This window comes from Cenococcum geophilum (assembly GCF_001692895.1).
Source record: "Cenococcum geophilum 1.58 unplaced genomic scaffold K441scaffold_85, whole genome shotgun sequence".
Lineage (NCBI taxonomy): Eukaryota > Fungi > Ascomycota > Dothideomycetes > Gloniales > Gloniaceae > Cenococcum > Cenococcum geophilum.
The window spans coordinates 447,816-462,035 of record NW_027137643.1 but is presented as its reverse complement, the minus strand read 5'-3'; the positions used below and the strand labels follow the sequence as shown (position 1 = coordinate 462,035).

General features: G+C 47.9%; 5 protein-coding genes across 5 annotated transcripts; 2 read left to right on the top strand and 3 right to left on the bottom strand.

The window, feature by feature from the left end:
• Positions 1 to 390: 390 nt before the first annotated feature.
• On the bottom strand, positions 391 to 2,713 carry K441DRAFT_648498 (cysteine proteinase; the record flags this gene model as incomplete). Its single annotated transcript, XM_067646896.1, has 2 exons — positions 682 to 2,713; positions 391 to 507 (listed from the first exon to the last, which is right to left on the bottom strand). Coding segments are annotated over exons 1-2 (1,935 nt in total), but the record flags the coding sequence as incomplete, so codon positions are not given.
• A 76-nt stretch (positions 2,714 to 2,789) lies between these two features.
• Positions 2,790 to 3,971, top strand: K441DRAFT_648496 (uncharacterized protein). The gene is made up of 2 exons (XM_067646895.1): positions 2,790 to 2,924; positions 2,978 to 3,971. The coding sequence occupies exons 1-2, from the start codon at positions 2,894 to 2,896 to the stop codon at positions 3,535 to 3,537; spliced, it is 591 nt and encodes a 196-aa protein (XP_067497033.1). The 5' UTR covers positions 2,790 to 2,893; the 3' UTR covers positions 3,538 to 3,971.
• K441DRAFT_709379 (phosphotransferase enzyme family protein) lies at positions 3,943 to 5,862 on the bottom strand (the record flags this gene model as incomplete). The annotated part of the gene is made up of 7 exons (XM_067653847.1): positions 3,943 to 4,335; positions 4,366 to 4,433; positions 4,476 to 5,092; positions 5,183 to 5,363; positions 5,405 to 5,647; positions 5,682 to 5,760; positions 5,813 to 5,862. 7 exons carry the CDS (start codon positions 5,860 to 5,862, stop codon positions 4,116 to 4,118), a joined length of 1,458 nt encoding a protein of 485 aa, XP_067497032.1. The 3' UTR covers positions 3,943 to 4,115.
• A 170-nt stretch (positions 5,863 to 6,032) lies between these two features.
• K441DRAFT_648493 (uncharacterized protein) lies at positions 6,033 to 10,709 on the bottom strand. Its single transcript, XM_067646894.1, has 3 exons — positions 10,477 to 10,709; positions 7,225 to 10,427; positions 6,033 to 7,169 (listed from the first exon to the last, which is right to left on the bottom strand). The coding sequence occupies exons 1-3, from the start codon at positions 10,553 to 10,555 to the stop codon at positions 6,444 to 6,446; spliced, it is 4,008 nt and encodes a 1,335-aa protein (XP_067497031.1). The 5' UTR covers positions 10,556 to 10,709; the 3' UTR covers positions 6,033 to 6,443.
• A 125-nt stretch (positions 10,710 to 10,834) lies between these two features.
• K441DRAFT_701243 (uncharacterized protein) lies at positions 10,835 to 14,170 on the top strand. Its single transcript, XM_067653319.1, has 2 exons — positions 10,835 to 11,116; positions 11,167 to 14,170. The coding sequence occupies exons 1-2, from the start codon at positions 10,940 to 10,942 to the stop codon at positions 14,020 to 14,022; spliced, it is 3,033 nt and encodes a 1,010-aa protein (XP_067497030.1). The 5' UTR covers positions 10,835 to 10,939; the 3' UTR covers positions 14,023 to 14,170.
• The last annotated feature ends 50 nt before the right edge of the window (positions 14,171 to 14,220 follow it).

The following is a 14,220-nucleotide window of genomic DNA, read 5'->3' as shown; positions in this document are numbered from 1 at the left end:
AATGCGAAAATCACTCCATAAAGCCGCGTTATTCGCGTTTGAGGGCGAGTCGTTTCGCTCAACGCCCATAACTCATACGAATCAAGAAAAGAAACGACGCCCAATATCTGTGGTGCTGAGTATTTACGTCGCTGCGACCATTGGTAAAGAAGAGCGTGAACCGTCCGTGTGCCGATTACCTGACGCCCCCGCCGTCTTCATGAGGCACGGGCTATTGATGGAAGATGTATTAGTAGAAGGAAGTTCAAAGTGTTCTTGGTAGCTCTCGAAATCAGCATCGTCCTCGCTTGTAAAATGAGTGGATGAAGTGTCCTCTGAATCATTAACCATGTCATCTAGCTCTGAAGAATTTGATTGATCCATATTTGCTGTAGGATTCATCTGCTCTTGTGAGAGATAGGAATCTTGGAGTTCCGATGAAGAGGAGGCAGTCGTAGTATGGCTCTCGCTATTTGTTTCCTTAGTATCCGCCATTGAATCTGGCAAATGGGTGGCAGAAGGAGTTGACTCCAAAGAAAAAAAACCCTCTCCCACTTCATTTGGAAGTGGTACTTCCACCGGATCCAATTCCCCAAGGCCAGCTCCCTCGCCAGTGGCAGGCTCGAACTCTGCAGATGTGAGAGGTACAGCCACTACATCTGAAGCAGCACTGTCTACCTTCGCATCGCAAGCTTCCCCCACTGATTTGCTTGGCTCGATTTCGGAGCGTTCGTAGAAGAGCATAAAAACTCCACCTTGCCTCAAGACTTCTTCTTCGGACACCCTCGTTACGTCCTCATCACTAAGACGCCACCACCCTTCATTAGGCTCCATATGGGTTTTATCCTTTGACGATAATTCTTCCGATGGCCCCGGAGCGTTGGCCACCGAGGCTGTGGAAGTATGTTTCCTGTAGCAAACGTAATGACCATTTTCGTGCCGTCCATAATGTGTGACCACAGCGCGCAGCTTGTACTGGAATAGCGAGGGTTCAGAGGATTCCTCATCGATTGGACCAAGCATGGACTTTGTAGGATCTTTTGACCATTCTTCTGGTGATTCTTCGTCTAATTCCCGGGAATGCGACGGGCGAGAACCCAGACACCACGGCCCCAGATCAAGGTCCCTAGGAAATTTAACGTCCGCGTAATTCTTCATCTGAGCACCCGTAAACTCATCAAAAACACTCCGATTAACATGAATTACCAACGATTTGGGCGACCGTGCTATAACTGCCTGTCGTGACTTCGTACTCGACATCCAATTCTTTTTTGGGACTTGGCATTTCTTAATTAGAGTATTGTCCGCGAAGTCATCTTCTTCCAAAGCTTCCTCGACAGCTTGGAGGCGAGAAGTGATGTTCTTGCGGAGAATTTCTGGCATAGTAGAGCCCGCCACAGATGATCCATCTATCAAACCAGTGAGGGTTTCTTTGGTTCGAAGGAGTGTACACTTTGCGCACTCCACTCCTTCTATTGGCTCCAGCTTAGTGTACTCGTCTAGACAGTCACGTATATCGTATATCCAATCTTTTCCTAGGGGGACAGTAAGGCAATTGAATGGTATCATTGACAAGCCGTCCGTGTATCCGCAACGTATACAGCCAACCCGTTGAGCAAGTAGTCCATCAAGTGGGTTTTGCAGCGGCTTCAAAACGGAGAGAGCAGGTTCTCTCTTCGTGATTGTATGTCCTTCAGACTCCGGGCTCGCGATTTCAGATGCAGTTTTAGTGATGAGAGCCCTAGCTTCGAGGAGACCAGATGCTCTTTGGTCAGGGGTCTGTTTTGAGGCTTTAAAAACCTCTTTGTCCAATTCGTCCAAAATCTTTGAATAGTATTCCTGTGCATCCTGTTGCTGAAAGCTGCTCATGGATTTTAACTTTCCTGGAGTCCAAAGCCTTTGTCCATGATTCTCCGGATCATTAAGTTTGGTTATAGTGTCGAAAAGCGCCCCGTTCGTAGTGTCTATGGAAAACGTGGTAAAGCTGGAGGTGGTCATAGAGAGAAATACTCGGAGAGAAGGTAGTGATGCGAGGCCCTGGATCACGCTGTTCTGATAGCACGAATTGTCCCAGTTTCCTAACCCAGGCGGTGCATCATTAGATCCAACCTTTAGAAGCATGCTCAGGCCCCGGAGTGACCGATCACCTTGTACGCTCTTTAACAGGCCCCATTTGTCAAGTCCAAAGACTTTCTGAAGAACTTCGCTCTTCGCTGCTTGCATGTCTTCCGGGTTGCTCTTCACGTTGTTCGGATCGGCAGAGAGGGAGTCGATGGGGCCAGAACTACCCAATGCAAACGCAACTCGGGCAGGGACAAGGTATACGAAGCTGTTCCACGCCATCCTGAGCAGGGGAGACAACCAAAGATGGATGGGTAGGCCGAAGGACTCTAGGAGCTTATACGCGACATAAATTCCAACAAGAGAGACAAGGAGTATAGATTCCAACGAGACAGTAGGATCTTGTGAATGCCCCGTGTGTGCGTAGTTCGCCGTGTCCGGGAAGTCTGGGGTGCTCATCGTCGTGAAGCGGTGGTGGCGGAGACAGTGAATGGATTCCCTATATCATTCGGGCCAGCGCGTAGAGTTCCTGCAGGGACCTGACGAACGATCGTGTTGGAATTTCCTAGCCGGCATCGAGATAGGCGAGACAAGGAAACGGAGGCAGCTAAGGATGACGTGAAAACGTCAAGAGAGGTGGGCGATTGAGGATGCCAAAGTGGTCAGAGCGCGAGATGGAGAGTGAGGCTCAGGTCGGTCTTGGTCTCAGGTCCTCGAATAAAAACACCTGGCCCGTGCGCAATTTCGAAATCTTGGCATCAAAAAATCCCACATTCTCAATATACACCACAACAATAATTACCACAACAGCAACAACTACAACTCCATACTAACCCCTCTCCACTACAGCATCATGGCTAAAACCGCGAAGCTGAAGAAGAAGGGTGCGTTTACTTTTATCCCCCTATATGTCATGGAGATCTAACCCTTCTTACAGCAACGACACCCCACTCTCGCGCCGCCCGCCGTGCCACCTCTCCAAGCCTCAACCTCGACAAATCCCTCAAGACCCTTCCAAGGCCCTCCACCCCTACCACTTCTAAGCCCACGCCAAAACCTCACGTATTAGCCGCTCAGTCGGTCGGCATATCAAAACGTAATCCCAAATCAAAGCCGCTAAAGCGTCAACAACGTCTCCGACAGATTAAAGGCATGGAGCGTGCTGCAGATTTCATGGAGAAAACCGAGGTCAAGGTACAGAAAAGCGTAGGCCGAGAAAAGAGAGTCCGAGAGAGGCGGAGGGCTTGGGATGAGCTAAACGGAGAGAAGACTGGTACAAAAACAAATAATGCATTTAGCGCTTTAGAAAGTGGAGGAGGTGGAGAATGGGTCAGCGATGAGGAAATGGAAGCTGTGGAGGAAACTTCAGGAGATACAGAACCGATACCGGACACAGCTCAACCTGGCGCAGTAAGCGAAGTCAACGCAGGAACTGTTCCCGAATCGGTACCGTTACCTGCTGCTACGGCGGCGGAAGAAGAAGACGAGATTCTATAAGGAGCACTAAGATGAACCGGAGTTTTGTTACGATTAATTATGAGGAGTTAGGAGTTCTCATGGCATTGGAATATCTGAAGCCCATAGACGGCAATGAGTTGAGATGAAATACCCCGGAGGGAAAAAAGTGGATAGGATGCATGAAAGACAAATCGGTTGGTCAATCTGCAAATGGTGTAAGGTTTCAACATTGCCAATTTCACAAAGCTACATGTCCTTCTCACAATCGCCTAGTACGGGTGGCTTTATCATGGATGAGTCGATGACAGTGATCGAGATCATACCCCAGGCGCGGTATTTCCGGATAGGGAGCTGGAGCTTTGGATACTCTTCTGCTTGCCAAGTCAGGGCTTTTATCCTCCCGGGAGTATTTAAATATAATTTTGAGGCTTGCAAGGGATTATGCAGCCATATCTCATTATCAAATCCTCGTGTCCGTTTGAGCTTGAGACAGTCATTTGTCTTATAAATCTCAAATCTACATGACCATTCCTGCATTCTCAGCCTTTTCTTTCTGAATGAAACGCTCTCCGAAATTGCTATTCCCTGGCCTCAACCGTGCCTTCCCCTCCCTTCTTCTATTCAGAGCTCCACGTACAGATACTGAACCCTTTCACTACCTCTCTTTCTCCTTCGTCGAAATCATCGAACGGCCAGTGCTTCTGGACGTGTACTCTTTCGGCATCATTAGCAGCTTCCAGTACCTTCTTTTTGATTAACTTAGTCTGTTGAATCGTATCGTCGTAATTATTTGTTAGAGTCCAGCCGTCAGCAGTGATCTCGAGGCCATCACGTATACTTCTGAGCTAGATATTGGCGTCCCTCTACCTGGCGCTGATTCTCAGGCAGTCCTCCACTTCTTTCTCGGTATATGATATAGGACAAGGTAGTAACTCCTCGCGTACAGGTTCAACGAGCTCTTTCTAGTCCTGCATTACTTGTATCAAGTCTGCTTTTAGCGTCACGCTGTCCCCTTCCCATAGCTTGCCCGCATGCTGAAATATTCTAGATCTAAAAATGCTCCGGTCTTCCATACGGGTACGGAAGTGGACCTTGTTCAGGTTGGCTGAGGCAGCTAAGTAGTAAGAATGGATATGGTGTTTGCTCCATTGCTCCATTGCAGTGACCTTCTCTTCCTCAATTAGTTCGGCTAGATTGTTAGAGAGTCGCAGTGTGGTAAGTCTCTCAGACTCCTCATTACCATAATTCCGGAAGTACTTGGGAATTCCAGCCTGCGACAACAGCGGTAAAACGTAGCAGTGCTGCCAATCTATCATTCCAACAATTTTGGGGTCGTCGGACACGAGGATGTTGGGGGGGTGGGGATCTGTATGCCGAATAATAGGCCAGTGACTCTCGCGGTCCTTAGGTATCAAAAATGGCGCAATTTGTATGTAGTTTTTAAGGCTGGTGATGTGTTCGGTAGGATCCGCTTTATTGTGGTTACGAAATTCCCCATACATACGCTCAAACGGAAAACGAGGCCGAGCATATTGCACCATCCGGGCGAGCTCCTTTTTAGCACCAGCCACCAGAGTATCCTCCACACGCTCGACTGCGAAGAATGTCAGAGTTTGAGACTCAGTAAACGCAATATTGCTCACATGGTCTACCGGAAGCAGATCTCGATAGTCATGCCACCAACCTAATGCGGTATTCAGCCCAATGCAGAGTTGCTTAACGCCATTCCGATCTGGTATCTTGACCCTCCTACAGTTAGGCTCTAGGTCACGCTCATAGTATATACTCCCGTAAGCAGGCAGTTGAATGAAGAAAACTGTAGCCTCTTTCTGGACAATTTGCTTGATCATTCGTATTCTTCGGCCCTTAGATAGTTGATGCTAGGTGTTTCTAAGGTCCTTTCCACATAATTTTCCATAGTGATATACTCAGAGCCCACAGAACTGTGAGCTGTAGCCGAATAATCAAAGATCTTAGGGGCTGATATTCCAAAGGATCGGATCAAGTCCATAGTAGCTACCTCACCGGCTGTTGCGAGCTTGTCTAGGCATGTTGAAGGGTATGGAAGTCGCGCAATGACCTGGAACCCGTCGTGCATTGTTACCTTAAAAGTTCTATCGTAGCCGCCTTCAGCAAACTTGCGAAATTCCTTGACGTCCGTCGTCCGATTCTGTTCTACCAACACATCTGGCAGCGACACGTTTGAGCTCCAAAATATTGAATGGGAGATATCGTTCAGAAAGACGGAGATGCTCATTATAGCTACGGTAGATTAGTTATCAGTTGGGAAACAGAAGCGTAAAGGTCCATGCACATCCATCTGCCAGATGTATAATGGAAGAAATTATGACACTCCATAGTCATCTTGTTGCAAAGTTCCACAAGCCACAGAAAAGAACCGAGTGTCGAAGCGGTTGTTAAACTGACCAGCTGCAGAAGAACACATGGAGGCGCAAAGACTGAGATGGAATCCTATGACGGCAAGGCAATAAATAAGTAAAAATGGTGCAATGAAGGTTTTACGTATTTTCTACCTCGGGGTTCCGTTAAAAATAGTGTGGATTTATCATTGCTTGTGTGAAGATAACCGTCAGCCATATGTCACTACCCGCATTCCGTCACGTCACGTGAGTGAGCGGTAACTGGACCCTTTCACTAGACTGAAGACCTTCGCTTTCTGCTGCTAAAGGAGTGCAAGATCCTTACATATGGCATGGTGCCGAGGCGGTCTATGTAGTGTTTAGGATATATATCTCTTTTTGTTTCCTGACGGATAAATCCGCTTTCAGAATATTTCGAGCGCCGGAAATGCAGATCCGTGCAGCAATAATAACCTCCAATGCAACCGTGTAAATGCAGCTCAAAACCAGAAGCAACCAGCAGGACGAGCCAGCAAAGGTCAGTCCAATATCCGCAATCATCCCAATAACACCTCTACTCCCAATTCAGTCCTCATCGATGCTCCTCACGCTCTCGCTTGACTCTAGTTCTTCCATCTCCGCATCTTCTACTTTGAGACCCATTCCAGCCCAGCTCTTTCCAGCTGTTTTCATCACTAGTGTCATATTGACCTGATCATCAAACCACCTCTCTCTTCTCTTGGTTTCTCTCCTACCCCCCTCTAAAGCTGAACGGCTCGCTCGAGTCGTCCTCATTCTTTTATTCTTACCTCCCTCGGACAATAGGTTGCTCATTCTCACACGATCAGCCTCCAGCCGGAGGTCATGCGCTACGATGTTACGGACATAAGGCGCGAGATCTTCGGTTATGATGCGGAAGTTACGGTCAAAAGAAGAAGCAGTAAACTGGTTGGCTGAGGCGTGTAAGAGAGAGGTGGTAGGGAGTTCTGCTAATGAGTCGAAAGCTTGAGAAAAATCTAGCCGAGATAGTTGATTTTGGTTTTGGGCCCATTGATGAATCTTATGAGCTAGGACGCCCGTTGTGAATTTGTCCAGCTTTGCAGGTAAGAGATTGCTACTTTGGCTGCGTAAAGAGTGGAAGCTTCCAATTCCAGCAGCACATCTTTGGATACTGAGATATGTCCGAATGGCTATGCTGGTGTCGAGGTTTGAAAATTCCTGTGCAGGATCCACAGGAAGTAAGGCATATCCTTCGATGTAATTAGAACGGGCCTTTTCTGGCAGCGCAGGCTGGGTTGCGTCCATAATCTCCTACAACATCGTTAGTACTCGTTTGAGTCGTTTGACACAGTAGGAGTGAGTTTACCACACTCCCTGACGGCAGCCCGACTCTACAGTAGATGTCGGCTGCGCTCACACAATCCGATAACAGCTCTGTCCTCTTCAAAATATCTAAATGACCAATGCGTGAGGCGCCACTCTCTAGCCTAGAATCCTTGGAAGAATCCGTCGAGACTTCCCGGTGAGTCGTCAGAACAATTTCATGGTTCCAATTCTCTGGATGAATATCCCAAGAGTTCCAAGTCTCTAACAAGAGTTCTTCTTCCTTATCAAAGCCAATAAGACTCATTGAATTTAACGTATCGCGGCTGAGCCATCCCATACCGGATTGGTATGTTCCTTTGCTGGCGACTCTGATAACTCGGCCGTACTCATCCACGTCTTTACCAGGCGGCCATCTCTGATAATTCCACTCTAGACCCCCTTTCCTATCACCAACGGACATTTGGCACCAGAAATCGAGGTCCGTGATACTGGCACGAAGGTCGTGATCCTTCGATTTGTATAGATTGCTAACAGCATCGCGCTCAAGGGCGTGGCCTTCCTTCGCCGCCATAAGCAGGAGATAGTCAGTAGCCAGATCTATCGATGGTGGGGAAAGTCGAAGAACTGCATGAAGTGGCAGTGCGTCAAGCGGCACCAGATTCTCATCATTGCAGGTCATGATTATAGGCCGTTTAGATTGGGTCGCAAGTGTCAATATAGTCACCCAAAATTGCTTGTCTTCGTCAAAGAGCACGTCGACTTCCTCGAGGAGGATCAAAGACTGCTTCTGGTGGTGCTGGTGATGTTGTGATTTCTGTGTTTTAGATTTGACACTATTCTCGTCTTTCTGTAACATTGTAGAGAGGGGCTTAGTCTTCGGCTTTTGTTTGCTATCAACAGAAGGTTTGAAGAAAGAGGTCATAGTGCCCTGACGTCCACTCTCCAAATCCTTCTGCAGAGCGTCCGCGTTGAGTTCTTGGTCTGAATCGATAGGTGGTGCAATTCCGGTAGACCTCGACTCGTTCAGCTGGTGGTTGACAAGATGGTTTTCTGACATGTCTCCGACCCTGTCAAGCACGTCCTTCCCACTACGTCGACTGCTAGAATTTATCTCGAAGACTTCGAATCCCATCTCTTTAGCCACAGCGTAAACAACAGCTGTTTTACCACAGCCATGAGGGCCGCTAAGAAGGACCACATTTTTTCGCCTCATTAGCCGAGCCCCATTCATGTTCGTTTGGTCACCCATTCTGACAAGCGACTTTTTGAAGGCATGCCTTGATTCAACAGTAGCAAGGTCCTCCGGGTCAGTGAGCTCGTCCATCTCATCGTCCTCATCGTCCTCATCACTAGTCACGATGAAATCATCCAATTCGCTCATTTTCTTCCGCTTTTTCATTACAGGCTTTTGCTTCGCTCCTAAACGGTCCTTTGCTTTCCCCAAGTCTTTGCCGCTATCAACCGTTACCACTGAGAGGTTTTTTAGCCAGTCTCGAATTACGATGGCCTCTTTTCCGAGCTGCAGAACATCTGCTGCACAGATCGGGGCATACTTCTGAGTCCATGTTTGCGTTTCACATTCTCCTTTATCAAATGGCGTCAGGGTATCCTCAATATCGCGAAACAGGCCGTTCAAAGCTGGATGGATATTGTTCTGTAGTTGACTGATTTCTCCTCCTAAAACGTCGGGACTATGAGAATTGAATTTCCGGAACCGGGCGCGAATCTCCTTTTGGACCATATGTTGTAATGTAACCCCAGTAGTAAGAATACGAGTCGGGAACCGAAGAAAAGTAGTAATTCCTTGTGGAGAGTCGTCCTCATTAACCTTTACAGACAGAAACGGCTTCAACTGGTGCGCGATCTTCTCAATTAGATCCTCGTGTGCCGGCACAGTAATAGCATTTCTTTTTAGCTTGCGCACTTTCTGGAACCGATCGGCATAGAGCCATATAGACGAGGCCAACTGCGCACGATTTTTCTCGATGTTATTAAAATTTCGAACGTGCGCCATGCCTTTCCAAGGCCAAGGCGCCTCAGACATCCCTGGGTGTTTGAGAAGTTTACTATCGCCTACAACTGATCCAAATGGTAGTGAGGTGCCCATCGAGTGCATAGATTGTGCCTGAGTTCTAAGTTTGCCGGGTGTCACAGCGGACTTCTTTGGAGGCTTTGAGACGTGTGAAGACTCTGAAGTGGTTATTGGGGGAATTAGCTCTTCTTTTCTTTGATTTGGCTTGCCCAGAAAAAATGGATGCGTTGGCTTTGGAGGGCCATCTGATTTTGACGAGCCTTTTGACATTTTTATTCTACTGTTTTCCTTTCGCGCTGCGCCGGCAATGATCTGCTCGATCTGGTTCCCAACGCAGGACCTATTTTCCGCATCTGACCCGTATTTGATTATGACAATGCTAGATATGAGACCTTTCTTGGATTTCTTCTTGCTTTTTGTTCGTTTGGTGGATTCATCAGACTGGTCTCTATGCGTTTTAAAAACAGGGGAGCTGAATTTCCCATTACTGTTGAGCATCAAAAGCTTTTTCTGAGACACAGTTGATTCCGATGTCGCCTTGTTGTTCAAATTCGCATCGTTCACGTTGTCGGATTGAGATTCGACTGGGAGTGGACAATTGACAGGCAGAGGTGGATATGATGATTGCATCACCATTGCTTCGTTTTGTCGATTTATTGGCGGACTATCAGGAATGACGCCTGGGAGTCTTGACGAATCCTGCAAGGCTGAGCGCGGACTTGAAGCCTCTACCAAAGCTTCACCAGATTCTTTGGTAGCCTCGAACTGGAGTTGTTCATGCCAGGAAAGTAGTGATGACGCTGTTGTTGGATCTTTTGTGTCTGACCCAGTAAGTGCATGAGGCAGGCATACTGGTTCTAGGGTAGGGGGTGTCGTCTTCCTCCGTTTCCGGCGGTCTGAGTTGGGATCCTCATCTAAATTATGGGCCTCTTCCTCAACAGAAGCTGTTTCGCGAGGCAAATACGCGATTCCAACACCTTCTGCTGCACACCCGTCCTTGGTCTGGCGCGTGAATATTTCCAAAGACGCCTGGCTCGACTTTCCCAGAACAGGCTTATCCTTCCCTTTCCGCTTCCCATTCTTCATCACTCCTCTCTTTCGCTCAATCTCTAGCTTCGGGTCAGCATTGGTAGACTCATAATTGCGATCTCGGTCCGAGCCTTGAGGGTTCGGGACGCTTGGTGACACATTTCGCTCCGGGGATGGGATGCCTATAGGATTGTGAGCTAGGATAGCAGATTTCCTGACTCTATCACATACGTTGAGCCTTAGCAAAGAACGGATGGAACTCTTTCTTGTCCCCCAAATCCATTACCGATTGAACCCCCACGACAGCCATTCATAGGACGTCCCGATCACTTCATTCTCGTGACGAAGAAACTAAAGTTCAGTAAAGATCGGTCGGTGGATGAGATTACGATTGAAAACCTAGACCGGGCAAATTGTGTAAAAGACTTTCGGAGTCACGGAGTGGCGGAAGAAGTGAAGTGTAGTAATGATTGATCTGTGGAGGGAAGCTTCGACGCGACGTCAATTAACGCGCGAACACGGTTCGTGACTAAGCCAGCTGCTGTTTCACACCGCCTCGTCAAGCCATCGACCTTTTTTGAAGGTCGCAGTTTGATGCACCACACTCTACACCTAAGCTCTGTGAGAGGTTTCCCTGCTTCGACGACCTTCGCAGACGGCCGAAGGATTTTCGTGGAACGGACTGGTAAACGCGATGTCGTCTAACAGGGAGATTGAGACCCCGCACACCTTGGCTTCACTACAACGGCCCATCGACTCTACCAACGGCCGCACACTTGCTGCCGCAGTTTACAGTTTGAGTGGTTCGAAAAAAAGAAAGCGATCAGAAATTGCTGTCGGTACTGATGGAGAGGGCATCAGCATATACAGCGTAAGGAAACATTAACCTTTTTTTTAAATTCTACTAAAAGGGCCCTATAGATCCAAGCACCCGAACTTGTAGCTTCCTACGCACTACCGCCTCAGACGTACTTTACTACACCACCTTGTTCCGTATATCGCAAAGGATCAAAAACTCGACCAGCGCAGCGCTTCACTTATGCTTCCATTGTGCAATCCACATCTGGAGTCAAGCCCCAGGTTGTCTGTTTCGCCGAGGAAGTCCAGAAGAATTCTACACACAGCCCCGAGAAGTACTCCTTCGTTGTGCCGAAGAAAACAAGCAAAATTGTGTCAATTGATATCATTCCATTAAATGGCGCTCGCGATAGCGATAAAACCTCTCATGATGTCGTTGCCATACTGGAGGATGGGGAAATAAATTGCATCTCCGCAGATCTAACGACGGCACGGTGGACTGCTGATCTCCCAATCCTTACTTCTTCACGAAAGGCGGCCCAGGACAGTAAGGGATTTTTCATCGAATATGCATCTCTTACAAATGGCAGCGCTGTTCGACGAGGGCTGCTGAAGGGTCGAGAAGACGTGGTAGCAACTCTGGACCCCCCAACAGAAAGGAAATCAGATTTATTAGAGGCTACACCAATACTGTGCATTATTGCTCAGCCTAGACAGCCCAAACTGGCGGCGAAGGATGCTCGAGACCTACATATTTTCTCTCTTCTACCGAGATCTTCAGATATTATCACCCATCATCGTCCCCATATCCAGCACCTGCTGACTTGGGCTCTACCTCAGCCCACCCGAGATATCCCTCAGTCGCATTTGAAATCCTTGTATTCGCTTCATGCAATCTCTGGCACCCTGCATCAATTGCTAGGCGGCGCCATTATTTCTTATGATCTCTCTGGCACAGTCCCTCGGATATCATCAGAACTAAAGCCGTCGAAGGGCCATCTTCAGTCGTTCGTCCGTATCTCGCCTACACTTATTTTCGGCATATCGACAACCTCCTGTGGACTTTTCGACACGAAATACAATTCTATTCAGTCCATGGTCCCTCACATGTCTGATACAAGCACATCGCCTGAGTCCAAGAAACGAAAATATTCATCTTCAGCAGAGAAATCAGAATCTTCTTTTAAGCACTTGGATATGTTGACGTTCTTCTCCGACATCGGTCTTGCAGTAGGCCTGTCTAACCACGAACTAGTTGGAATTCAAATTAGAGTCAATACACGGCTTCGCAGAAGCGGCAATGCAAAAGAAAGCCTTCTTATTGACTCCATTGGGAAGGGTATTCGATCAAAGAGAGTCAACCCCGAACAAAAGGGCGATGGCTCATTACCAATGCCCATCTCTCGATCTATCATTAATCCGATCTATGAGGTAGATCAAAAATGGTCAGAGCAAACTGTACATCTGGATAAATACATAAAAAACAATGACGTTCTCAATTTTGAGAAGCTATTCGCAGTAGAGATAGGTGTCTCACTGGACGCGAAGGACATAAAAGAGCGCAAACGCTCTCAAAAGACTCCCAGCATGACCCCGCACAAGCTTGTGAATGGCTCCGAAGGAGAAGAACTTACGAACGGGTTTGGCAAAGAAGAGATAAAAACGACACTAGAAAATGGGGACGGTGAAATCGCTGAGGAGTCGTATGATGAGATCCCTTTGCCAGAGTGGCAGCTTCCTGAAGTCGTGTCCGATTCTATCCGTCTTTCTCATAGGCACAAAGCTTTGTATGCGCTGAGCAAAATTTTCACTTGGGCTGAATCTGCGAGTGGGGCCCGAACCATCGATAGTGTTGGGGGTGAAAAATCGTCAATCGCCATTATATTCTTTCCACCTAATGTATTTCAGTGGCTGCTACTCACAGGCTACGTGACAAATGCCCTGATCGAGCGCGCCTTGCGGGACACCTCTTCTCATAATGTCAACCAAACAATGTCTGTATCGAACGGAGACATAGTCACTGCTATTGTCAATTTTGATCCGGAAATGCGGATTCTACACGCCGTTCTAAATCAAAGCAGCTTTTTTCCTGTTTCCGAAATTGCTCAAGCTATCAAGCTTCTCATTCGAAGTCTCGACAACAGTCCGCAGCCAAAGACCACTATGCAGCTCACCAACGGTACACCACCCACCGATGATGAGAATGTAGAGCACATTGAATCCGAAATTGAGGCTGCGTCTCAAGACCTCGATCTCGCCCTCTCGACTCTGCATGATGGCCTCATCATTCGTAGCCAAACTCTACGTCCTGCTCTTACCCGATTGCACTCCTTCCCAGCGCCCCTAATCACCTCAACGTTACGTGCTTCTCTCAACCATCACGAAATCATCTTCCTCATTCATCTCTTGCGATTGGAGCTTAAAGATGGCGGCTGGGCATCGCGCTACTTCTTCGACTCAGGCCGTTCGACACCTGACGCCAGTGCTGGTGATCCCTCAGATCGTGCCATTGTCATCATCGCATCATTGTTGAGCTGTGCACTCGATGCTGTTGGCACGGCAGGTTGGCTCACAGTGGCAAACAATGTGGATTCTGTTGACTCTACGGAAGACGTCCTCCATTCACTACTTCTCGAAACTTCGGCGGCGCTGGAAGGCATCTGGGAGGCAGGCTTTATGAAAGGCTTGTTAAGCGATTTTCTACGATACTCACGGAGGAGCACTGAAGGAAAGCAAAAACCCGACAACAGAAAAATGCGAGCGCAAGGCAAGCCAGAATTGGTTCATAGCTGGCAAACGAAGGATTTTGCACAGACGGTGGAGCAAAGTATGTTGCCACTGGGGGTCAGCGAATTAATGGGGATCGAGCATAAGAAAGTAGGAATCGGTGGAGAGATAAAGAAGAGGAGTGCGCGAGAGATGGGTATGATGATAAGTAAGAGGGTGCCGAAGTATAGCTTGGAGAGGATTGTGATATAGGGAGGCTATGTTAACAGCGAGAAATTACAAAATGCTCTCCGTGCGGCGTAGACATGTTCCCTGATCCTTGCCCAGAATAGTGCAATGGCGTTCAAGACAAAGATAGACGGTCGTTGTTGACACTACCTTTTTGAATCCTACAACCCCCGACTCGTCCCCTGAGGTGATGATGGTGGCTGAAACGTTCTAAGTGGTCGC